Source organism: Dysidea avara, chromosome 12 (genome assembly GCF_963678975.1).
Source record: "Dysidea avara chromosome 12, odDysAvar1.4, whole genome shotgun sequence".
Taxonomy (NCBI): domain Eukaryota; kingdom Metazoa; phylum Porifera; class Demospongiae; order Dictyoceratida; family Dysideidae; genus Dysidea; species Dysidea avara.
The window spans coordinates 18473747-18499946 of record NC_089283.1 but is presented as its reverse complement, the minus strand read 5'-3'; the positions used below and the strand labels follow the sequence as shown (position 1 = coordinate 18499946).

General features: G+C 37.1%; 1 protein-coding gene across 1 annotated transcript; it reads right to left on the bottom strand.

The window, feature by feature from the left end:
• Positions 1 to 1657: 1657 nt before the first annotated feature.
• Positions 1658 to 25565, bottom strand: LOC136241876 (uncharacterized). The gene is made up of 2 exons (XM_066033262.1): positions 25028 to 25565; positions 1658 to 4492 (listed from the first exon to the last, which is right to left on the bottom strand). The coding sequence occupies exons 1-2, from the start codon at positions 25294 to 25296 to the stop codon at positions 2452 to 2454; spliced, it is 2310 nt and encodes a 769-aa protein (XP_065889334.1). The 5' UTR covers positions 25297 to 25565; the 3' UTR covers positions 1658 to 2451.
• Between the last annotated feature and the right edge of the window lie 635 nt (positions 25566 to 26200).

Here is a 26200-nt window from a genome sequence, read left to right as displayed (position 1 = left end):
ACTGTACGTATACCCTTTCAGTGTCTTGTAAAGCCATAAAGCTAGTAGTCCAGATGAAACCCCTCCATTTGTGCTTAAACAGAGTGTTGAAGAGACTTCACCTATCTTAAATTTCATCTTTACAAAATCTCTCTCAATCGGCACATTACCATCAGATTGGTGGAAAACAAATATCTGTCCAGTGTTCAAGAAAGGAAGATGAGATGAAGCCAGCAATTATAGACCTACGCATATATTTATCTTCCTACAATATTATGTTCAAAAGTGATGGAGCACATTGACTGTTTGTTATATAATTCACAAGAAGATGCTACCATCCTTGGCTTCCACCAACTTTGTATCAAATGGGTACAGATATGGCAACTTAGATTCAATGTCACAAAGTACATAGTTATCAGATGTACCATTACCTATCATCCACAATTACAAGCTGACCAATTATATTAGTAAAGTGTATTAGAAAGTAGTTTAGCTTAGTTAGATTATTCTGAGGTGGTTAGTTTTGTGCTCATTCTATTTAAAGCTCTCCCTGAGGATCGCCTTTGTGTTGTCTGCCATCGCAATTGCATTCTTGGTGGAATTGTTACGAGGTGAGTATTGTATAAATGCTGTAGATGGTATAAATAACAGTAAAATGTTAAGAATGCAATTTCCACTTATTCCGTTATTCCATATTCTTTGGGTGATACTATTCTGTGGGCCACGCCTACTCCTTTGTGGTCCCTACTATACAGTTACTATCGTACTGTATGATAGCTAAGTGGGATCACAGATATTGAAAACTTCCTGAACCTAAAACCCCCTCTGAAAATTCCTAGATCCACCACTGGGGGGGGGGTTCAAACATCATCAGAGGCCTCCGCCTCTGTGTTGAGTATGAAAACTAACATTTGCAGTACTATGTTCACACTTAGCCTACTAAGAACATTAATTGTTACAAATAAAATGCACATGGTCCTTTGTGTGCCATTCTTTAGGGTCATGCATAGCTAGCTAAACTATTCTCATGACTGTCACTTATCCCTATACAACTCTTGATCAATTTAGAAAGCAGTATGATTAGATATTTGCACATAAAACTGCTCTACAACAAAAAATTCAGTCCTGAATGATATGACTGCTCTAATAGAGCGAGGCCTAATTAGAGTATCTCAATCTTTTTACAAATTCAAGTAGCTGAAAGTAGTCAGGCTGGTCTGAGGGCTCTGGCCCTGATATCACTTAGTAGTAATACAAATAAGGTTCTTGTGGGAGTGGGACATACCTTCTAGGTTGGCATGGTCTACATGCCTAGTGTACTGTACTTCACACACTGATGTCTGCATGAATCTTCCTCTGAGGAAAAATCCTAGATCTGTAATTGCAAGAAAATTGTGCTATTGCATGATTACTGCTCTTAAAGTGAATTCCACCAGCAATGTTAGCGTACTGCCACATCTGACAGACAAGCATACAGATCTGCTGTGACTGACAAGTAACAATCATGAACATGAAAAGTTACAACCTAGGGCCTGCTTGAAACAAATAACCCTAATTTATGTAACTGTAATTGTTTTTGTATGCCCAAATGTTTTACAATACAATTTACACAGAAATTCCTTAAAGTATTATTTTCTTTAGCTACCAAGTTACACATTGCTGTAGCTAAGTGACAAACTAAAGTTTATGGAATGCATATGTTGATAAATTCTTTATCATAGTTAACACTACATACATTGATATGCAAAACTTGACTGAATAAAGCATTAATATTTTATCAAAAAGATTGAAGTATATAACAACAAATAAAAATGCACTATAACACTAAAAACCACTACTGTTCATTTTCTGCTATATATGTAAGAAAGGACAACAAATTTTAGAACATCGAATGCATTCTAAAAGTAAAACAGATAGTTCCTTTTTCTCAAGTCTTCGTCTGTTAGCATTAAGGATCCCCAAATGTTTTTTCACTTCAGGTTTGTCAGCTAGGTGATCATCTATTATTAGCATGTATAATGCAGTCTTGTTACGGTAACAATCAATTGTGTTAAGTAGAAAAACTACATCTTGTTCTGTGATTTTCGGATTGTCCCGTAAACCTATCCATTGCAAAGTAGAATTCAATTTAAGCAAACCAGCAAGAGCTTCAATACCCACTCTATTAATATTACAACTTAGCAAGTGAAGCATTGTAATTGTCTCATTTGTTTTTAGCGCTTCACAAAGTTTAGTTATGCATTCATCATCAAATGAAATACTTTGTGATAAAATTAACCATTCAAGAGAAGTTTGACATCGAATTATTTTCACAAGACCGTTAATTTGACTTGAACTACTGTGAATGTCTAAAGCCCATACGCGGTTATCTGTCCGACATGTAACTTGATCACATTCACTTTCAGTACAGGTCAAGTATTTTAATAAACTATCTGCCCCAACATCATCTAGTGTCTTGCATTGTATGATACATTATTTGCCACTGTGTGCTATAAAGTATGACAGACCTAACAAAATCTGTGGAGTTACCACAGATTCTGGCACAGTAATCCAACATATGTTGCCATTAAATAGATAGCTAGTACATAAGGCAGCACAGAATTTAGGATTTTGAGCTTCCAGAGCTGCTACTAGTAAAGTACATAGAAATTCTCTTGACAAAATGGAACTACAAATGTATCTTGAATAGCCTTGTTTTGTAAAGTAGGCTTTAATCATACTTTTTAAGGATGAAAACTTAAACAATGTGTGACCAATTATTTCCCAAGCATGAACAGATACATTATGAACTGCGGTTCCTAGTTTTCGGGAAACAGAGTTAGGAAGAAAATCTTTTATCACGATTGATTTGAAGCCAGTCAACCCACCGTAAAATATCCACACCATTTCCATATCATTGTTGCCAAATAATTCTTTTAATGCATCTTGCTGAAGTGATTTAGTTTGTTGAGATAGGTAGCGTGCAGCTAAAAACTCTTGCACAGTTCGATGAAGAAACTGATAAATGGAGGAAACAAAGTTGCAATAAACATTAGTTTTTTCTTGTAGGATGCCCATTCCATCAAAATTCCTTGGAATCTCTTCTGAGTTCCAGCAGTATTTACTTATTTCTTTCTTGGAAAATGTTAATTTGTCAATTAATAGTCCGTAGAATGCCAACTCTCCTAATTTATTGAACACTGACAATATATCATTTGGTAAATCATCAAGAGTTTCTACTATGCTATTCACTTGCTGTGTTCTAGATTGATTTCTACACAGTACAAATTTTATTAAATGTTCATAAATTCTTGTCAAAGTTTGAGGTATCTGGTTATTAGTATTTTCAAAAACATACAGAAATATACACAAGGTTACGGGAACAATTAGCATATTTTTAAAATGTGGATGGCTTTGCAATAGATTCCAAAAACGAGCTTCAGCAGTACTGTCACAGCCTTCCTGAAAGTAGCATTGAACGTACTGCTCAACTTGTTCATTTGAAAACCCAAGAATTTCAATCATGTGACTGACAAACTGTAAACGCAAAGTTTTAAGTCCACAAGGACGGCTGGTAATAATGATGTGTGCATCAGGCAAACACATACCACGTATCAAGTCTGTAAGGAAATTATAACTTAGCTCAGTATCTGATACACGTAGTTCATCCCAGCCTTCTAGTATAAACATTGTATCCTTTCCATTTTTTGTGTAGATTTCTGTAGCAATGCTGTTAGCATGCTCACCCCTGTGTAACGCAATGAATTCTTTAACAGAGGTGACATTTGATGCAATTCTTGTATCTCGCAACTCCACAAAAATTACATGAGAATACTGTTGCAATAGTTCTCCTATTACCCATTTAGAACATAAATGCTTTGATAAAGTAGTCTTACCACTTCCTGGAGACCCTTGTAACAAAATAACACGATGTTCGTTGTCACAAAATATATTACTGAGGGAAATAGATTTAGAGTATGTCTGTTTGAATAGCAAGCAGTGTTCAAGGGAACTGTGCTGTTCATGTTTGTTAATCTCCTTTAATAAAGGATCAATAAAGTGACAATGTGGAGTAGAAAATATATTGTCTATGGCCATAAATGAAGGACTAGTGTATCTCTGAATGAGGTACTGCTGATAAGTACCTAATGCTGAGCTTATAGGTGCTAAAAGATTTTCTTTTTCTTTTTTTATTTTTAAAACTATGGTTTTAGAGTCTTTCACACTGCTAAGGCATTTAAAAAATATTGGAAAATCATGGATCTCCTTGGTGTATAATACTTCAAAAATATTAGAATTATTGCTTATATTCAGCCATTGTTTATCATACTTTGTAAAGAATTTCTTGCTGTTCAAGGCAAAAAGCATCTCCTCATAATTGACGGCTTCAATAATATCTACTTCATACTTTAGAATACAGAAAACGTCCACCATGCTTTTGGCTAATTCTTTAAAACTACAGTCAAATAATAGTACTTCAATTAGTGTTCTGTACTGATCAAAACTGCATATCTCTTCAGCTAACCTGATTATCCTATAAAAGCAGAAAATGCACACATTTATATGAACTTAAGTTTATATAACACTGGCATTGGTACCTGCCCTACATGCAGGGCTATAAACATTTTAATGCCGGAAACAGTGACCAAGCATTAACACCCTATGCTATGCACTTTATGTATTAATGTTGTAGTGAGACATAGCTATATACCTCTTGCCATACAAAAACCCACACATGTGTTTAAACATTATCATTAATTTTAAATGTCAATAATATGACCTTTAAGGTAATGCATGAGCAGATCTAGATCTAGAGTGAAAGAATGTAAATAGTGAAATAGTTGTGCCAGGTCAAGCAATTGCACACAGTTCCTCAGTGTAAACTACGGTATTGGTACCTACTCTACATGCAGGACTATAAGCATTTTAATGCTGGAAACAGACACCAAGCACCATGTAGCTATGTAACATGCATGATGTTACTTTTTAAAAATACGTGTTTGTTTTGTCTGTGATTTTGACAGGAATACAGCTCAATCATTCAGTGAAACTTCCTTACCAGTGCCTTCAACATGTTGTAAAAAACAAACATAAGCATTGGTACCTACTGTACATGCAGGACAATTAATAATACATTTGGAACCAAGCCAAGCACAATTATTATAGCATGATCCTTATGCCATCTTTTTCAACTATGTATAGTGACATAATGAACATGCAGGGTTAGTTAAGCTACATGCAAGCTAAGATAATATACCTACATGACAGGTGGTGTACACATAACACAATTTCAGTATGCTATGCACTATGGCTATCTTTGGCCCTCTACTCTGAAAATCCTTCCTATGCCTTTGGTTGAGGGTGAAGCATACACAAAGAACCTTACAAACTGCTGCAGCAAAATACCATGTGATTTAATGACAAGAATTGATTCCTATGCATATTTCTTCTTTTCTTCCACCATCAAGCTCTGGAATTCCCTACCCCAACATGTGATTGACTCAGCAAAGACTAGCTGGTATAGCAACAATAATTATTAATTAAGTATATAGCTAATTGTAACTTGTTTGTTGTGATCTGTGCAACATACTGAGGTCTACACAGTAATTTTACAACCAAGTACTAAGAATAATAAGAAATGCGACCAAAATTATGTCATAAATAAATGTTTGAGAAAACTACAAGGCCTACGAACTTGCAGTAACTGGGGTTCAAATCGCTGGTGAACAAAGGCACAAACGTATAATGGTTGGGAGTTTTCATGCCAGTGAGTGAAGCGGTATTACAATTTTATTTAATGCCAATCAGAACAGATTACAGATTAGCACTTGATTTTGCATTCTGGTGAATTTTTAGATCAGGTGTTAATCTAGAAATGATGTGACGAATTGGCAAACCATCATCTATGTGGAAAGTAAATGTTAGTATTAGTTAATTGTTTCACTGCATGATGTGTGTTTCAGAGCATTTGCCACTTTGTAGGTTTGGACCAAGGTGGCTTAACATCACCAGTGTTTCACCTGCTTGTCAGGCGTTGGAGAGAGGGCACTTGCAAGATAATGTTGTAAGAAGTGTGAAAGTAAGTCTGTTAGCTAATGGTATTGTATAGTGTGCAATTGAGATACTCTAATAGAGCAGTCAGTTTCATGCTAGGTATTATCACATACGTTTTATTCTTTTGAACAGTTTGGTGGTAGCTGCACACTGTATATGCCTTGCCCTGGTGTTAGGCAGTCACATTGGTACATGTACTTGGTTGTATGTGATGTGGTCCTAGTAAAATAATAGTAATAATAACTATTGTCATGTTTGCATTATGTGTAACTTGAATAACACCAGCGAAGTTTGTCACTTTCTTCTAGTATAAATGATGGAAATGTCTTAAAGTCTTTATTTATTTTGTTACTGTGCAGAAATCAAAGCGATTATTGCTGCACTGGTGTTATTCAAGTAGGCACCGGCCAATTGTGCCAGCATAATTTAAAGCATAATAGGTGACCAAAAGCATCAAGCATAATGCCAGCATAATAGGGATGATATTTGAAAATTTAATTAAAATGCGCAATACGTGTGTCTGAAAGAAAGCGAATATTCACTGCCAATAGTATTATTGGTGCATGTCATGCTTAAAAACACGTAATATAACTTATTAAACCATTTCTTTGTTGGTTATTCACACTTTGCAGAAATAAGATCGAGATACTCTAATAGAGTAGTCACTTACTCTAATACAGCAGTCAGGAAAGACTGATATACTCTAATAAAATAGTCAGTTCTAGAGCATAATCTTGATTTGTAAAGCATAATTTTGAGCATAATAGGCTTAATTTTTTAGCAATCCTCAAAAGCATAATAGGCAAAATTTTGGACATAATAGGCCGGAGCCTATATTCAAGTTACACATATATAGCCCAACATCAGAAGAGGTTGGACGCGTTCACCTGAGCTGTACATTTTCATCGGAAAATCTTCATTTCAAGACAATTTTAAGTGCATTTGAAAGTTTATGTATTTCTAAATCTAATGGCATGGCGAACCCCAGCAAACCCCACTGATTTAGCTGGTAAACCAGCCAGAGTTTAAAGCACCAATAAAATAAATTATGCTAAATCTGTTTTATTGAGGAGGCTAATACAGTGATCTCAGTGTAACGCAGTGAAGGGTCATTGTTTCATTATTGAAAATGTGTGTGACAAGTCTGGTGAAGTTGTATGCATCAAATCACAATTAAATAATTTCACCATGAATCTCAAGTGCTTTGAGAAAACAAAGTACATAGCCTTGAAGCCTACATGAAGGACGATCTGAATATCTAACGAACCCCAGTGAACCCCATCATTTTTTAGTTTAGTATTGTGACTATTGAATGTCACATGAAATACCAAAGAAAAGAATGCAATTAAGAGCAATATATTTAAGTATCACTTATAGCGCGTCCAACCTCCTCTTGCCCAACACATGACAGTAGTTACTATTATTATTATTGTATTACTATATAGGACCAGACAACCAAGTACATTCACCAATGGGACAACATACCCATCGGGCATCTATAAACAGTGCCATAGCCAGCACTCAGAGCAGTGTGTGTGCCAGCGGAAATGCATAATGCAGGCAAAGGAGTTTAACTGGCATCAATACTAAAACAATAAAAATGCAACTTATACACAAAAGTGAGCTATTGTGGTATTAATTGATTTGTAGGTGTGAGGTATCTCTTAAGGTGACTCAGTCTAAAAAGTGAGGCTATGCATGGCAAGGTGATGAAGGCCAGCATATCCAGATTATGATCCCAAATCAATGCAGTATGGCACAGAATAAAGGCCAAAGGTAGCTAATCAGTGTCACATTGATGTCTACACACTACTGAGCCTTAGATGACATTCTGGAGGTACACATTAAAGTAGTAGTGCATGCAACAAATAATTGGCAACAATGATGGTGGAAACTCATTTAATTAGCAAGCCAGGTGAAGTCATGCAGCAACTTGGGACTAACTGTGCCACCTGGAAACAAGACTAAACACTTGTAAAGGAGACATAGCCACAAACCATCTGTAATCAAGCCAACGTGGCAAAATAGCCGCTGCTGTAACTAGAGACTACTGGTATGTGCCAGTACATCAGCAGTGTGGCATGTATTATAATAGGGTAGGGAATATATATCTACAATACAACATACAGGAGTTAGTTACACATTATTGCATATGCAGCAATAACATTAATACAGAACAAACAAAATAATACTGAACAAACACTAACATGTGGATAGTTAGTGTATTGTTTACAGGGAAGCAGTAAACCCAGAATAACGGAACAGCGGAATAACGGGTTTACAGTAATTTCACAATGCCTCATGCCCACGGGCGCCCCCGCATGTATGATTTGATATATTATATCACAATTGGTTTCACGAGGTTTCGAAGCACCCTCTTTTATCTAAAGAATAATTTCTCATGATCAGTAGTCCAAAGTTAGAGTTAGGGCTCAGTATAAATCCTGTTACGGGTAGGGTTTGGGTTCAGCCATATTCTTTAATATACACTAGACTTTATATCATCTTGCATTTATGTACATCTAAAATTCAGGGTTCCAGCAGCTGGCAGCGGTGATACAGTGGTTATGGCTGATTCATTATGAAACGTCCTGGGATTGAGCTCAGAATTTCAGGTTTTGTTTTCATTTTTACAAGTTTTAAGTTAAAGTCACAAAATGCATCAAGCATTGTGAGATTAGTGCTACCCGAAATAACGGAATAAGCGAAAGCTACATGGTTTTTAACATTTTACTATTATTTACACTGTCTATAGTATTTATACAATACTCACCTCATAGCAATTCCACTGAGAATGCAATTACAATGGCAGACAACACTAAGGTGATCCTCAGGGCAATCTATAAGTTACCCTTAATTGTTCTTTACACAGAGTGCATCCACTGGCAGCTGGCATGGCGACTTGAGACTTAGTGTGCCAGCTGGCAACACTTTCAAATACAAATGAACAGTAGTTAGTTTGTCTAAATGGCTGTCTGATTTATTAACTGCTTTGTAGTAGGGATCTGGGGTCATAATAGCTTTCTGTTCTTCTCTACATTTTACAAGGGTAGGCCAGTTAAGGTTCGTTAGCATTTGTGTAACGCTGGTATAAGACCAAAAGTTATTCATCACAGATCTTGTCTGACTTTCTTCGAATTCTATCATATTGATATCCTATTTTGTGTGTGGTGACCAAATACTGACTGTATAGGCTTTACCATTGCTTTTAACAATTACTGTTAATTTCAGGAGGGCAGTAGTTTAATTTCTTATTTGGAAAATCTAGATATATAAAGCTGTCTGTCTGTCTGTCTCCAGTGCCCATAACTCAACAACCAAGGCACGTATTGACAAGGGACTTTAACGAAATTAAGCACTCATCATCTGGCAACTCCAAGTTTGTTTTTACAAAAGGTACGTGTTTCTTTTCATTCTCATACAGCGTTGAAGGTGTTGGTGTAGACGAAAGCTTGAGCTACTTTCCTGTCAAAACTACGAATAAACAGCCAAAGTGTTAGCACATAGAAATGTTAACCCAGAGGTCCTGGATTCGATTCCTGCCCATGACAACTTTTTTTTCTTACACACTTTTTCATGTGTCAGCTATTGATGATGATTACTCGGTAATCTGTGAATGTATCGACACAATTCACATGCGAAATGAAACACTCACCATCTGGCTACGTCGCAAAGTTTATTGCAAGCTTTTACATGAGTTTCTTTGTCCGCTACAGCACCTTGAAGGCCATGATGTAGAGAAAACTTCAGTTGCATTCCATTGCTAACCACACGATAAACAGCGCAGCTGGTAAAGCACCTCCCTGAAGTTGTTGTGGTTACTGCTGTGTAGGGTGTGGGTTCGAATCCTGCCAGTGACAAAACTTTTCTTTTGTTTTATTCTTTGTGATGTGATAAGTGTGTACCTGTGTATTTGCTCAAACCCTCAGTTGTTTGCAGTATAACTACAACTTGCTTTAAATATTGTTGACCACGTTATTGCAGTACCTGCATGATAGGATAGCACCACATAATTCTGCTGTTTAGTTAACTCCATGTTCACATCACTTAATTATTAGGGTTGCATGGTGGTGAAATAAGGTTCAATGCATGCTGCTCAGTTTAGGACATGATCTTTAATGCTTCATTCCTAAAGCATTGATTCATGTTATTGCAAGTGTTATTGCAGTTAATGTGAAATGGTCCTGTATGAAGGGCAGATAGGTATACGTATTGGTTTGTCTGTGTGTTTGTCCCATGCAAAGTAAGTGTCTTCTTTTTGTAACTCCAATTCTTTGTGATGTTAATTCCTAAATTATAGGTAGGAAGTGTGTACCTGTGCATTAAGTTAAGTTTGCTCAAACTTTTGCTTGCAGTATATCATACAGTATGACAGTACTGTATATTAGGGACATCGAAGGTGTGGGGGCGATCCGTGATATAATATAACCCAAAAACTTGCCACGATTTTTCCTCACAATGACATGACAGTATTGGTTGGGTAAAACCAAGCCCAAAAGTGTCTTCAGATTGACCCGAAACGTTTGCGTCAAGTTGCTACAGAATTTAGAAAAAAAATTATTCAACAGAATTTTCTACTGCCTGCCTGCCTGCCTGCCTGCCTGCTGCCTTCAGTCCAGCGTAGCGGAAAAGTGGCTACAGCTACAGCCCTAATATTTTCGCAGAAACATTTCTAGTTTGCTTAAGAAGAAATCTTTGGTATATTGATAAGCATACAATGCTTGCGCTATTGTATTACCTTTTATCCTTCTTTACCATGGCCATCAGTCAAGCTGAGTGTTAATAGACTACAGTACGGCTTCTATACCAGTGTATATTGCATCAAACTATTCGAATACACATGGTCGCCTGTTGCACCAAAAGCACACGCGTACATGACTCACTGTTGATATCAATCAGAGAGATCAACTCACGGCGAACTATATAGTAATGTGCAAGTCAATAAATATAGCTTATTTATGTAGTAACAATGTTAAACCGAGTCGGGTCATCCAGGTCCTGTTTTACAGATTATTCGGGTCTGACCCCACATGCTAAACTAAATGTGGACGTGTTACTACACGTCATAGCGTAGCTCTGCTTCTTTTGTGAGCCACGCCCACTTAAGTAAATTACAGTCTGTAGACATATGGTAGCCACATCCATTCATCAGTGTGTAGGTATGCATGAATCCACGCCCACTTACGTAAATTACTGTCTGTAGACATATGGTAGCCATGCCCATTCATCAGTCTGTAGGTATGCACAAATCCACATACATCCATTATTGTCTGCTGGCTTATGTTGAGCCACGCCTACTGATCAGTTGTTATTGTATGAGTCATAATATAGTATAATAGTGCTGTGAGTAACTCAGCAGATATTTAGTGGTCATGAGCTTGCAAAATAACTTCACAAACAAGTATACAAAAAAATTTGGAATTTTAAATTAGATTAGGGACAGTATATAATGCTGCAATAAAAAGTACTGAAACAAGCTGGATCGGAGTAGTATGTAATGTCCAAATACTGTAAACAATAAGAAGTGAATATCCCTACTGTGCATTGAGTGTAGCATAGTAGAAATATTCACTTCTTATTGTTCTACAGTATTTGGACATTACGTACTACTCCGATCCAGCTTGTTTCAGTACTTTTTATTGCAGCATTATACACTGTCCCTAATCTAATTTAAAATTCCAAATTTTTTCTTATACTTGTATAGATACAATTGCTTTAATAACCTTTGTTGACCACATTATTACAGTACCTGCATGAAAAGGACAGCACCACATAATTTGCATATGTCTTGATAATTATTGGTTTAGCAATTCTGCTGTTTAGTAACCCCATGTTCACATCATTTTAATTAGCGCTTGCATGATGGTCGAATAAGGTTAAATACACAAGAAATCACCATGCATGCATGCTACTTAGGACATGATATTTAATGTTTCATTCCCAATGCAGTGGTTCATGCTATGTTTGGTTAATGTGGAATGTGAAATGGTCCTGCACATAGGGCAGGTATCAATGCTAGTCATTAATAAAGCACGGGGAGAGTAATGCGGCAAGACAGTGCCCTGAGGTACACCAGAAGTTACTGTAGATGAATCATTCTCAACTATTACATGCAGGGATCTTTGCAGAACAAAATGTTGTATCAAGTCGTTTTCTTCTGATACCAATAATAATGGAGTTTCTGGAACAAATGCTGGTGGGGTACTTTGTCAAATGCCTTAGTTAATTAATTAATTAAAAATAATGTCAGTCTGCTCATGTTTTGTTTAAGTTTTCTTCACTGTTAGCAACAATTGAGTTTCACATAGTTAGGTAGTTGGTTGGAGGATATCAATTTTTTGCTCTGACCCTAAGCTGCATGTGTTATCCATGTTGTTTCATGCGGAACAGATCACAACAAGTTGAGTTGTAACCACAAATTTTGAAGAAGCCCGCCATTGAATTCTTGCTCCATCAGCAGAAGTGGCGGTTACTTTTTCAATGTAATTTTGTGATTAAAAACCATGCAGAAGAGTATTTGCATGCTGGCAGGAAATGAGAAATAATGATTTAGCTACATGGAGTGGCCTAATAGAGCAATAAATTTTATGTTACAAAATTACATTAAGGGGGCAATGCGTCACGAATTTGTGTTGTTGTGAAGCTATTCAAGATTGCATAAACACTTGATTATTTTGTGTAAAAATAACAGGTGTGTCAGTGGGTGGGAGAACAATCTTAAAACTATCCACAAAGTTTATTCTGTTGCTGTAAAATGAGTAAACAAGCAGTTGGGGAGTAATTGACACTACACAACAACTTGTGTTCATGTATCACAACCGGATGCAGGTAGGTTGAAACAGTGATTTTTTTGCTATAATATGTGACTGGATTTGCAAGAATCCCATATGTTAGCGCAAACCTAATTTTACAGTAGAATATAATAAACGCAATGGGTGAAATATTTAAAAGAAATTCTGTACATTTTTGAGCGCTTGTTTCAAATGAAGAAAAAGTGATAACAGCAAAAACTATGGTAGCATTGTGATCCCGAAAGCAAGAGGAGTTTTAAAATCTTAGTTTTGTTTCAGTACTCCTAAGGAGAGAGAAGATACTAGTGTTAGTTTACCTTACGTTAACGAATGGTTCGTCATCCTTTTTTCTCTCGTTTTTCCCTTCGCCCAGCTAGTAGGAAAGGCCTGGAAGACAGAACTTACCAGCAATGGATTCACGTATTAATGGAAAATCCACAAGTGAAATTGCATCTTGATAGATGACTGCATTCGAAAGTTATGACTGTTTGTTTAAGCACCTGTAGTTTATTTTCTGTATCATCACTGTACAAATTGATTTTTCTGCTGTTGCCACTTTGTAGCACTGTATCTGTTACTTCAAAAGTTCTTGGCTTCTAGAGCTGAAACTTTAGTTGATCATTCCTTTGGCTATCTAAAGAAAAGTAATAAAATGGAATTCGAAAAATGCGCTAACATATGGAGTTCTTGCAGGTCTAGTCATGCACATAAATTATATGATAAAACGATGTTATTTTTACTCACATTTTTTTCTTATCTACATAGACACAATAATGATTACTGAAGACAGACTTATAAATGCATGTTTTAGTTCAATATTTGGCAAACAAAGTACTTTATCTTGAACAAGATAATCACATCTACTATATATAATGTATCAGTTTTGTTACAATGTTAGACAGCCCAGGGGCCATTCTAAGCTAGCTCATCTGGCTTACAATCATCGTACAAGGACAGATATACAAAGACTGCCACTTTAATGGCATGCATGCTTCTTAGCAACGATATGATTTGTTTATTACATCATAAACATGAATGGCTTCATGTATAATCAATTCATGATGGAATGGTTTGTCCCAAGAAGATTGCTAGAAGACAGTTGCTGCAGTACCTTTCTGTAACCCTGCGGCATTATAATTCCAGGATGATTCTTCACCAATATGCTCTCTCCTCAGAGGATGATTTTTACTTTGGGGTAACATAATGCTTATTTGCAAGTACAGTAGGCTAGTCTAGGTAGTGTAGTTGTAACTGTGATAGTTTTTCTTTGTAGAAGGCATTTATTTAAGCGTTTAGGGCATGACAACATGTGTCGTCATTGAACTTGACAAGTTAAACCATTAATTTTAATCCTCTTACTACTTTTTTTATGGCATAAGGAATTGCTCTTGCCAACATTCATGGTTTACTGAGTTTAGTTTTCTTCATTATGATGATAGCTAAAGAAGTTTTTTTTTGCCACACTTGGCAGAAGTTTACCAGGGAGAAGAAAATACGTAGCTTATACAACAAGGTCTGAGATCAAGCTTTTGTAAGTTTAATATTAATATTAACTGGTTTATAAACCAACATTGCATCGCTGGCAGCTTTCAACAAATGGAAAGATGGACTAGCAAACATTTTAAGCTGGATACTAGCTAGCTATGAGAATACTAATTATGTTTAACTTGTGACAAATTTCTACCGTTCTCAAGCATCTAAATTTCAAAAAAAATCCTGGGGGTGCATGCCCCAGACCCCCCCAGAGAGAAAAATGCTTTACATTCTGCAAGTGCAGTGTGTAGTGATTCTTACCCCTGTTAAGTATATACATCTGTAACAATTTGGCCCACCTAATGTTAAAAAAGTGAACTGGCCATGCTTGCTGCACACAGCTGATGCCCATCCACAGTAGTGGTGAGACAAACAAATGTCATTGTTAACACAAGGTGCTTCACATGTGTTAAGATCATGTGTGAAATAGGGGGCGTGCCATTCTAGAATTTAATAATGAAAGTTGAGGCAGCAGTGTTTAGGTATATAGAAGCGGAAGGCTGATGAGAAACAAGGAATCTACTTTGCCTGGCCTAAATGTGGCCACGTTATCAGGAGCAAGGAAGATATCTGTGTAAAAATATTTTCATGGTTTGTATTATCATGACATGATTCTTGTGACATATGGTATAAAAACATTAATTAACATGATGTCATAATGAATAATGGCCACAAACTCAGATCAAAATTGAGGAAGTGGCTGATGAGAAACAAGGAATCTACTTTGCCTGGCCTTACAAAGACAGTTTCAACAAACGTGTGGCCACTACTACTTACAAGAGGTTGGCATCTCTGCTTGCTGCTAGGAGAGCCCACAGTTATAGTAGTGTTGTGTCCTGGATTAGATAACGTATACGTAAAAAGTTTTGAGGTTGAAAACTTTCATAGATGAGTGACTATGGCAAGTTTCGGAGGAAAATTTTTGTAGCGAGGCAGTTACAATAGCTAATTATATGTATAATTGCTGGATTTGGAGGAAAATTTTTGTAGGTGAAGAATAATCTATGAAATCCACGAAAATTTTCCACCTTGAAAATTTTTACGTATAAGGCACTCCACCAGTTTTTCTTTACTAAGGTCAACAACCTGTTTGCATGGAGTCAGGTCTCATCGTGGCAACCCAGTGACTATTGGAGTACTTGACTTTGCAATATCTGAGGGTCAGGTGTTTCCATCCCATGTACTTTGAATTGTTGTTTCTTATTTTTCATTTACTTGCTATAGATATCTAATCCAAAACAGCCAAGCTGTAAAAAAAGAGTGCGGCCCTCAAAAAGGCTATGATGAAAAAAGATGTGAAATCCAAGGTGGCGGCCAAGAAATGGCTGTGATGGTAGGTTAATGGTAAAAATTTTAATAACAACAATTCAGGTGAATTTTGGTGCCGCTTGGTCTTGGCACAAAATTCACCTGAATTGTTGTTATTAAAATTTTTACCATTAACCTACCATTAGGCATGCGTCTATTATGCAGGCATAATTTCGGGAATAATAGGTACTGAAAAGCATTGGGGAATATTCTGGAATAATCGGATGAATTCTAAGAATAATTGGTACAAAATTATAAGTTTTTGTTGTGGTGCAGTGTAAAAAATCTTTTAGATTTACTACCAAAACAGTACAAGCATAAAAACGGTGAAAACGATCGAGATACTCTAATAGAGCAGTCAACTTCGAGTCCATAATTCTAATAGAACACTCACTTGTTTAAAAACCCTAACAAAAATACTAATTTGTCACACATATTTGGAAATAATTTGAGAATAATAGGTAGACTCAAGAATAATTTTGAGCATAATAGGTGAATAAAAAAAGAAGTGCCAGAAAGAATAATAGGAATATTTTTGAGCATAATAGACTTAAGCCTACCTACCATCACAGCCATTTCTTGGCCGCCACCTTGGATTTCACATCTTTTTTCACCATAGCCTTTTTGAGGGCTGCACTCTTTTTTTACAGCTTGGCTGTTTTGGATTAGATTTCACTTCTTTTTGTATTCATATACCCCAAAGCTGGCCTATGGCCAGCTTTGGGGCTTTTTAAACCAATCTTTTTTTTCATTTCCACAGGAAGAAGAAAAGATGAAGCAGATGAATACTTTAAATATTTCTGATTTTATCAATAAATGTACAAATTATATATATATATATAATACATATATTTATTACAGAACTCTACATGGTGGTTTCTTTGTAACTGAACACTCCACAAGGTGAGTCCTTCTAGCTGATCTCTCTACAGGGTGAATTGTTTGTAACTGAACTATCTACAAGGTAACTTCTTCTAGCTGATCTCTCTACAGGGCCACTAGTTAGTAACTGAACTCTCTACAAGGTGACTTCTTCTAGCTGACCTTTCTACAGGGTAATTTGTTTGTAGCTGAACTCTCTACATGGTGGTTTCTTTGTAGCTGAACTCTCTACAAGGTGAGTTCTTCTAGCTGAACTACGCAGTTGAAGGTAGCTTCTTCTAGATGATCTCTCTACAGGGTGAATTGTTTATAGCTTATCTCTATACAGGTTACTAGTTTCTAGCTGATCTGTTGAATTCTTTTCAGGGTGACTGCTCTATTAGAGTATCTCAATCTCGCACTTGCTACACTGAGTTTTATTTCGTGTTATAACTCTGCGGCTTCAAGTCTGATTCTTCTACACCATTGAAGATCCTTTCTAAGATGATTACTCCATCTGTACAGCGAATTTCAAAGCATTACCCCAAGCGGTTTTTCTGGTGGGCGTGGAAAGTAGTTGGTTTTTTATTAGTTAATCTTGATTGCATAATTGTTACACACTGTTGGTTTTTTCGTTCTATCTTCCTGGTTTTTAGCTCGATTTCTTTCAAACCACAAAAGGTTTGAGGTTCAATAATTAACCTATTCACCCACTGATTTTCAGCTTCTTCCCATACACGGTTTACCCTGTAGGCGTGACAACATATTGGTGTTATTTTTCGTGAATAATCGCTAATGACTCTTCGCCTGTTTATCGTATTCCAGCCAAAGTTGGTACAGAGATGTGCCTTTATACCCCTCTTTCTGTGTGCCAAATTTCAAGGCAATCGGATATTGCGGTCGCGTTTTATAGTGGTTTTTGTAAGTGTGCAAAAAGAGGAAGAGAAACAAGAAAAAAATGAAGAAACTAAGCCAATTTTTGAAGTCGCATATCTCGGGAACGCTTGAAGCAATTTGGCTCAAATTTGGAATGTGGAGTACTGAAGTTGGAGGGAGTGTCCACAGCAAAAATCGTCTTGTTTCATCAAGGCAGCACAGAGCTATGGAGGTGCGAAAAGTGCGTTTTCGTTCTTCCTGTCAATATACTCACGGGTGTTGCGTGCCGGCTTCTTGGGCTGCACGACACACTACCGTGTGTCTTGATATATATATATATAGGGATGGGAGGTATTTAGGTATTAGTAGTTAAAAAGATATTTTTCAGATACCGTTGTGGCTTTCTAAAAATACCGAATACCGAATTTAATGTATTAATTAAATTTTTGGTGGTTTAGTGGTGGCTAAACATGAAGTCAAGCCCCATACAACCATGTTTATGCTATGGACAAGACAAACACAATAATTTACCTTTTGAGATATTCAAACCTTACTTTGTGGTACAATTGTCATTTCATTTGTTCCTTTAAAAAATAACTTTCACTACTGGCACAGTGTGGGTATAAGTATAAATCATAGCTTACCCAGGTTTTTAAACAGTGTACAATATAAAAGGTATTTAGTGATACCGAGGTATTTTTCCTAATACCGTACCGTTCTTCAAAAAAGCAATACCGCCCATCCCTATATATATATAATACTAGTGGGGCAAAAAAATTATTAATTTTCAACAAGTAGAATAGGGATCAAAGATTTGATTTTGAAAAAAACTGCGTAAACAAGAAGTAATAGGGATGATAATCCACAAAATTCTATGCATCATCAGTTCAAAGCAAGTTATTTGAATAGTGTACACTCAATTTGCGATTCCTATTTCAACATTTTAACAAAATTTAACCACAAGTTGAAATAGGAATCGCAAATTGAGTGTACACTATTCAAATAACTTGCTTTGAACTGATGATGCATAGAATTTTGTGGATTATCATCCCTATTACTTCTTGTTTACGCAGTTTTTTTCAAAATCAAATCTTTGATCCCTATTCTACTTATTGAAAATTAATAATTTTTTTGCCCCACTAGTTTCATGATTTTTTTCATGTCCATGCACATGGACTACTTCTTAAATATACGTTCAACAGTACATGATTGTTTAATAAAGAAACCCATTGTAATATCAACTGGCAATAAACAATTACATAAATAAGTTTAATAAACAATTAGTTAACAATACAGTTAACAATACAGTAAACAATACCACGTTCCTTTGACGAGTAGATAAATCCACTAGTGTGACCGTTTACTGCAACGAAGCGGTGTGAAATCTCAACACGAGTAAAACACACGCTTGACAAAACGTGGTCGACTCCAATTAAAGTGCTGAGTATACGGAGTATCCCGCTTTTTATTTTTCAATCGCGTACGGAAGGGACACACCCCTTTTCAATTCGAAATTTACCAGTGTGTTCCAATAGCTTACAAGCCTTGTTATGTCGACTCTTAGCTGGTAAACAGCTGAAGAATATAATAGAAAGTATACACGAAATGCGTACAGTAATAGTTTAAGTGACGAGGTGCGGGCCACACCCCCTTCACTGTCTCGTAATGAAGGAAGTCTAAAACCCGAGTTTCAGTGAACAATAGTTATGTTTAATGTTTAGTGTGATACAACTTGATGCATTTTAGTCCTGTGAGCTAAAGCAATGGAATTTTAAACAATTCTATATTATCATCTGTATGGCTTCTCGATCGAATGGCGTCTCGAAGAGTGATTCTTGCTCTATATCTCGCAATCGCATTAGAGAGGGAAGATTTTAATACCACACAGACCTGGGTACGAATGTTTTTTAAATACGCCATACGTTTTTAGGGCTGATATCTACTTCCTACGAGCTGTAGGCGCGCGAAACAAGAAAGAAAGAAGAAAGAAGAAAGAAAGAAGAAGATGGAGAATCTAACCATTTTCAAAATTTTAAAAAAACACCTAAAACCATTTCCCTTACTTTTAATACGTGTTGGCTAGTGTTGTAAACACAAAAGAAAGGTCTAGAATGTTTTAGAAATAAAATCTAAAGCCCGGAAGGCTGCTTTTGGCGTGCGTTCTATTAGAGTGTTTTGAAAAATTTCTGCCTGATCCCTATTATGTACCACTACCGTGGTACATGATATATATATATATCTAATCTAAAACAGCCAAGCTGTAAAGAAAGGGTGCAGCCCTCAGAAAGGTTATGATGAAAAAAGATGTGAAATCTAAGGTGGCAGCCAAGACATGGCTGTGATGGTAGGTTTATGAATAAAATTTTAATAATGACAATTCAGGTGAATTTTGTACCAAGACCAAGCGGCACCAAATTCACCTGAATCATCGTTATTAAAAGTTTTATCATTAACCTACCATCATAGCCATTTCTTGGCCACCACCTTGGATTTCACATCTTTTTTCACCATAGCCTTTCTGAGGGCTGCACTCTTTTTTACAGCTTGGCTGTTTTGGATTAGATTTCGCTTCTTTTTTGTATCTGCCATAGGGGCTTTTTTAACTGATGTCTTTTTCTTTATCTGAGAAACAAGAAAAGATGATTAAACAAATTCAGATTTTATCAGTAAATGTGCAAATTATATATATACATATATATATATATATATCAAGACACATGGTAGTGTGTCGTGCGGCCCAAGAAGCCGGCACGCAACACCCGTGAGTATATTGACAGAAAGAAAGAAAACGCAATTTTCGCACCTCCATAGCTCTGTGCTGCCTTAATGAAACTAGACGATTTTTGCTGTGGACACTCCCTTTAACATCAGCACTCTACATTCCAAATTTGAGCGAAATCGCTTCAAGCGTTCCCGAGATATTCGACTTCAAAAATTGGCTTAGTTTCTTCGTTTTTTTCCTTCTTATTTTTCTTCCTCTTTTCGCACACTTACAAAAACTGCTATAAAACGTGAACGCCATATCCAATTGCCTTGAAATTTGGCACATAGAAGGGGGGGTATAAAGGCGCATCTCAGTACCAACATTGGCACAAATACGATAAACAGGCAAAGAGTTATGAGCAATTATTCATGAAAAATAACACCAATATGTTGTCACACCTACAGGGTAAACCGCGTATGGGAAGAAGCTGAAAATTGGTGGGTGAATAGGTTAACTATTGAACCTCAAACGTTTTGTGGTTTGAAAGAAATCGAGCTAAAATCCAGGAAGATACACCGAAAAACCAACAGTGTGTAACAATTATGCAATTGAGATTAGCTAATAAAAAACGACTGCTTGCCACGCCTACCAGATAAACCACTTGGGGTAATGCTTTAAAAATCACTGTGTAGATGGAGTAATCATCTTAGAAAGGCTCTTCAATGGTGTAGAAGAATCGGACATAAAGCTACGGAGTTATAACACGAAATCCAACTTGGTGTAGCAAGTGCGAGATCGAGATACTCTAATAGAACAGTCATCCTAATAGAGCAGTCACCCTGAAGAGAATTCAAGAGACCAGCTAGAAACAAGTAACCTGTATAGAGATCAGCTACAAAGAAACCACCATGTAAAGAGTTCAGCTACAAACAAATCACCCTGTAGAGAGATCAGCTAGAAGAAGTTACCTTGCAAAGAGTTCAGCTATAAAGAAACCATCATGTAGAGAGTTCAGCTACAAACAAATCGCCCTGTAGAGAGATCAGCTAGAAGAAGTTACCTTGTAGAGAGTTCAACTACAAAGAAACCATCATGTAGAGAGTTCAGCTGCAAACAAACAACATGTAGAGAGTTCAGCTACAAACAAATCTCCCTGTAGAGAGATCAGCTAGAAGCAGTATCCTCTTAGAGAGTTCAGCTACAAACAAATCACCGTGTAGAAAGATCAGCTAGAAGAAGTCACCTTGTAGAGAGTTCAGTAACAAAGAAACCACCATGTAGAGAGTTCAGCTACAAGCTAGTGACCTTGTAGAGACATCAGCTAGAAGAAGTTACCTTGTAGAGAGTTCAGCTACAAAGAAACCATTCTGTAAAAAGCTCCGCTACAAACAAATCACCTGTACAGAATTCAGCTACAAACAAATCACCCTGTAGAAAGATCAGCTAGAAGGAGTTACCTTGTAGAGAGTTCGGTTACAAAGAAACCACCATGTAGAGAATTCAGCTACAAACTAGTGACCCTGTAGAGACATCAGCTTGAAGAAGTTACCTTGTAGAGAGTTCAGTTACAAAGAAACCATTCTGTAAAGAGCTCAGCTGCAAACAAATCACCAATATACAGATTTTAGCTACAAACAAATCACCCTGTAGAGAGATCAGCTAGAAGAAGTTACCTTGTAGAGAGTTCAGCTACAAACAAATCACCCTGTATAGAGATCAGCTAGAAGAAGTTACCTTGTAGATAGTTCAGCTACAAACAAATCACCCTGTAAAAAGATCAGCTAGAAGAAGTCACCTTGTAGAGAGTTCAGCTACAAAGAAACCACCATGTAGAGAGATCAGCTAGAAGAAAGTACCTTGTAGAGAGTTCAGCTACAAAAAACCACCATGTAGAGAGTTCAGCTGCAAAGAAATCACCCTGTAGAAAATTCAGCCACAAACAAATTGCCCTGTAGAAAGATCAGTTAGAAGAAGTTACCTTATAGATAGTTCAGGAACAAAGAAACCCTTCTGTAAAGAGCTCAGCTGCAAACAAATCATCTGTACAGAATTCAGCTACAAACAAATTACACTGTAGAGAGATCAGCTAGAAGAAGTTACCTTGTAGATAGTTCAGCTACAAACAAATCACCCTGTAGAGAGATCAGCTAGAAGAAGTTACCTTGTAGATCGTTCAGCTACAAACAATTCACCCTGTAGAGAGAGAAGCTAGAAGAAGTCACCTTGTAGAGTGTTCAGTTACAAAGAAACCACCATGGAGAGTTCTGTAATAAATATATGTATTATATATACATAATTTGTACATTTACTGATAAAATTAGAAATATTTAAAGTACATCTGCTTCATCTTTTCTTCTTCCTGTGGTAAAGAAAAAATGTTTAAGAAGTCCCAAAGCCGGCCGTAGGCCAGCTTTGGGGTATACAAATACAAAAAGAAGTGAAATGTAATCCAAAACAGCCAAGCTGTAAAAAAAGAGTGAGGCCCTCAAAAAGGCTATGGTGAAAAAAGATGTGAAATCCAAGGTGGCGGCCAAGAAATGGCTGTGATGGTAGGTTAATGGTAAAAATTTTAATAACGACCATTCAGGTGAATTTTGTGCCAATTGACCAAGCGGCACCAAAATTCACCTGAATTGTCGTTATTAAAATTTTTACCATTAACCTACCATCACAGCCATTTCTTGGCCGCCACCTTGGATTTCACATCTTTTTTCACCATAGCCTTTTTGAGGGCCGCACTCTTTTTTTACAGCTTGGTTGTTTTGGATTAGATATATATATTATATATAATACATACATTTATTACATGTCAGCTATTTCATATGGATAACTTGTTTGCAGCTGATCTCTCTACTGGGTGACTTGAAATGTAGCTGAACTCTCTACAAGGTATTTTGTTTCTTACTGATCTATCTGCAGGGTGATTTGTTTGTAGCTGAACTCTCTACAAGGTGATCCTTCTAGCTGATCTCTTTACAGGATGACTTCTTCTAGTTGATCTCTCTACTGGGTGATTTGTTTGCAGCTGAACTCTCTACAAGGTGACTTCTTCTAGCTGATCTCTCTACAGGGTGATTTGTTTGTAGCTGAACTCTCTACAGGTGATTTGTTTGTAGCTGAACTCTCTACAAGGTACTTTCTTCTAGCTGATTTCTCTACAGAGTGATTTGTTTGTAGCTGAATTCTCTACAGAGTGATTTGTTTACAGCTGAACTCTCTAAATGATGATGGTTTCTTTGTAGCTGAACTGTCTACAAGGTAACTTCTTCTAGCTGATCTTTCTGCAAGGAAATTTGTTTGTACCTGAATTTTCTACAGGGTGATTTGTTTGCAGCTGAACTCTCTACATGGTGGTTTCTTTGTAGCTGAACTCTCTACAAGGTGAGTTCATCTAGCTGATCTCTCTACAGGGTGAATTGTTTGTAGCTGAACTCTCTACGGTGTGATCTTTTCATAGCTGAAACTTTCTATAGGGTGATTTGTTTGCAACTGAACTCTCTACATGATGGTTCCTTTGCAGCTGAACTCTCTACAAGGTAATTCTACCTGATCTCTCTACAGGATGATCTGTTCGTAGCCGAACTCTCTACAAGGTGATTTGTTTGCAGCTGACTCTCTACATGATGGTTTCTTTGTAGCTGAACTCTCTATAAGACAACTTCTTCTAGCTGATCTTTCTACAGGGCAATTTGCTTGTAGCTGAACTCTCTACAGGGTAGTTTTTTTGCAGGTGAACTCTCTACATGATGGGTTCTTTGTAGCTGAACTCTCTACAAGGTGACTTCTTCTAGCTGATCTCTTTACTGGGTGATTTGTTTACAGCTGCATGAACTCTCTACATGGTGGTTTCTTTGTAACTGAACTCTCTACAAGGTGACTTCTTCTAGCTGATCTCTCTATAGGGTAATTTGTTTGTAGCTGAACTCTCTACAGGGTCAGGGTGATTTGTTTGTAGCTAACTCTCTACAAGGTGGTCTGTTCGTAGCTAAATTCTCAACAGGGTGATTTGTTTGCAGCTGAACTCTCTACATGATGGTTTCTTTGCAGCTGAACTCTCTACAAGGTGACTTCTTCTAGCTGATCTCTCTACAGGGTGACTTGTTTATAGGTGAACTTTCTACAGGGTGACTTGCCTGTACTGAATTGCCTATCAGATAAACTTTTTGTCGCTGAATTCCCTACAGAATAATCTGTAATGTAATATAATTCTATAATGGAGTAAGTTATAAACGTAGCTGAATGCTCTATTAGGGTGACTGTTTTTTTTTTAGGGTATCTTGATCTCGCATTTACTATGCGCAATTGCCTTTCGAATCATAACTCAGTGGTTTGCAATCCGATTCTTCTGTACTTCTGCAAGGACTTTTTATGATGATTATTCCAGCTACCTACTGATTTTCAGCTCATTGCACTAAGCGGTTTGACTGGTAGACGTGAAAACTAATAGTTATTTTTATTCATAAAAATCGATCGCGTACTTTTGACACAGGTTTGGTTTTGTGTCATATCTCCATGGCCTTTATCTCGATTCCTTTCAAATCACAAAAAGGCACTCCTACGATGGCTACGCCATCTACATATCAATTTTTAACTCATTCCTCCGAGGGTTTTACCCTATAGGCGTGACAGACCTTCGACCTTATTTTACGTAAATAATTGGTCATAACTCCGGGAATGTTCATTGGATTCCTACCAAAGTTGGTACTGAGATTCGCGTTGATGAGCCCCGTAAGTGTGCCAAATTTCAGCCCGATCCGAGCACGAATTCGTGTTTTATGGCGGATTTTGCGAAGTGTGCGAAATGAAGATGAAGAAAAAAAACTGTTAATATAGATCCACTCACTGTGTGGCGCCAGCTTCTTGGGCCGCATGACACACTACCGTGTGTCTAATTTGAAAACAAACGTTGGGAAAAGTAAAACTCGTGCTCAGTAGCACTTACCGTAGTTTCAGTTTGTCGTGCTGCTTCTGTCCGTCATCAACTTCTTGCTGTTGCTGTTCGCCATGCTGCGACTCGTCATCATCATTTACTTGCTGCTGCTGCTGCTCATCAACTTCTTGCTGTTGTTCTCCATCAATTTCTTGTTGATGCTCGTCATCGGCCAAATTATGGTCGACAAGTTTTTTGAAAATAATCTTCCACTGGCAATCGGAATATTGTTCAATTTCTCCATACGCCTTTGCAAATGTAGCTTTAACCAGTTCGTTCATCACTGACGCTTCTCTATTCAAACATACAGCTATATCTACCTACCACTTTACTGATCGTTCAACTTCATCGAGTTCATTTATAACGCCGGGGATGGTAGCTATAGTTACAGCAAAACCGCAGCATCTTGATAAACATTTCTTTTGTTGATAAGCTGATAAGCGGGAAAACAGACGCGTGCAGGGAATATTCATTGCCAAGTCGGGAATTTTTCACCATTATAGACTAGACTAGCATTGCTTGGGCAATGACGCCATCCCGGAAATTGTTGGCGTTGCAGCTGACATAAACTGTAGACGTTATGATGTGCGGTTTGCCGCCACTGTTTACTGTAAACAGCACATGCATACATATAATGACATCGTGGTGTAACCTCTAGGTATTCCCCAGCTCTACGAATTTGCTTGGGACCACTTCTGGCTCATTTCGGGTGTTGTGAATTAACCAATGAATTCTACCCACTTATTTTAATTTTTTTATTTTAACTGCTTTTTAATGCAGGTGTGTGGGCAACTAGTACCCACAGCCAGAAAAAAGTATACGTACAACTTACAATTGAGTGTATAAAATTACAATCAAATTCAAGTTAGCAGGCTAAAGTTATTACATACATTTGGTCGTTTAGATCTTGGCATAAAAATGCACTTAATCCCATGGGGCTCCCATGGGATTTAACGTGAGCAGTCCCATGGGTCACTCATGGGAAGATTTTATGTACTTTACACTCACGTAAAATGCTGATAGAAGGCAAAAGATCCACTTCAGAGCCTTTTTCCTGGTATGATTTTACGTAACTTTGTAAATTGTGACCGGGCCTGCAATAATATAGGGCATGTGGGCACATGATTTTTGCCTACGTTTCACAGTTTCATCACTCATAACTTTTTGTACCATTATGCTATGGCA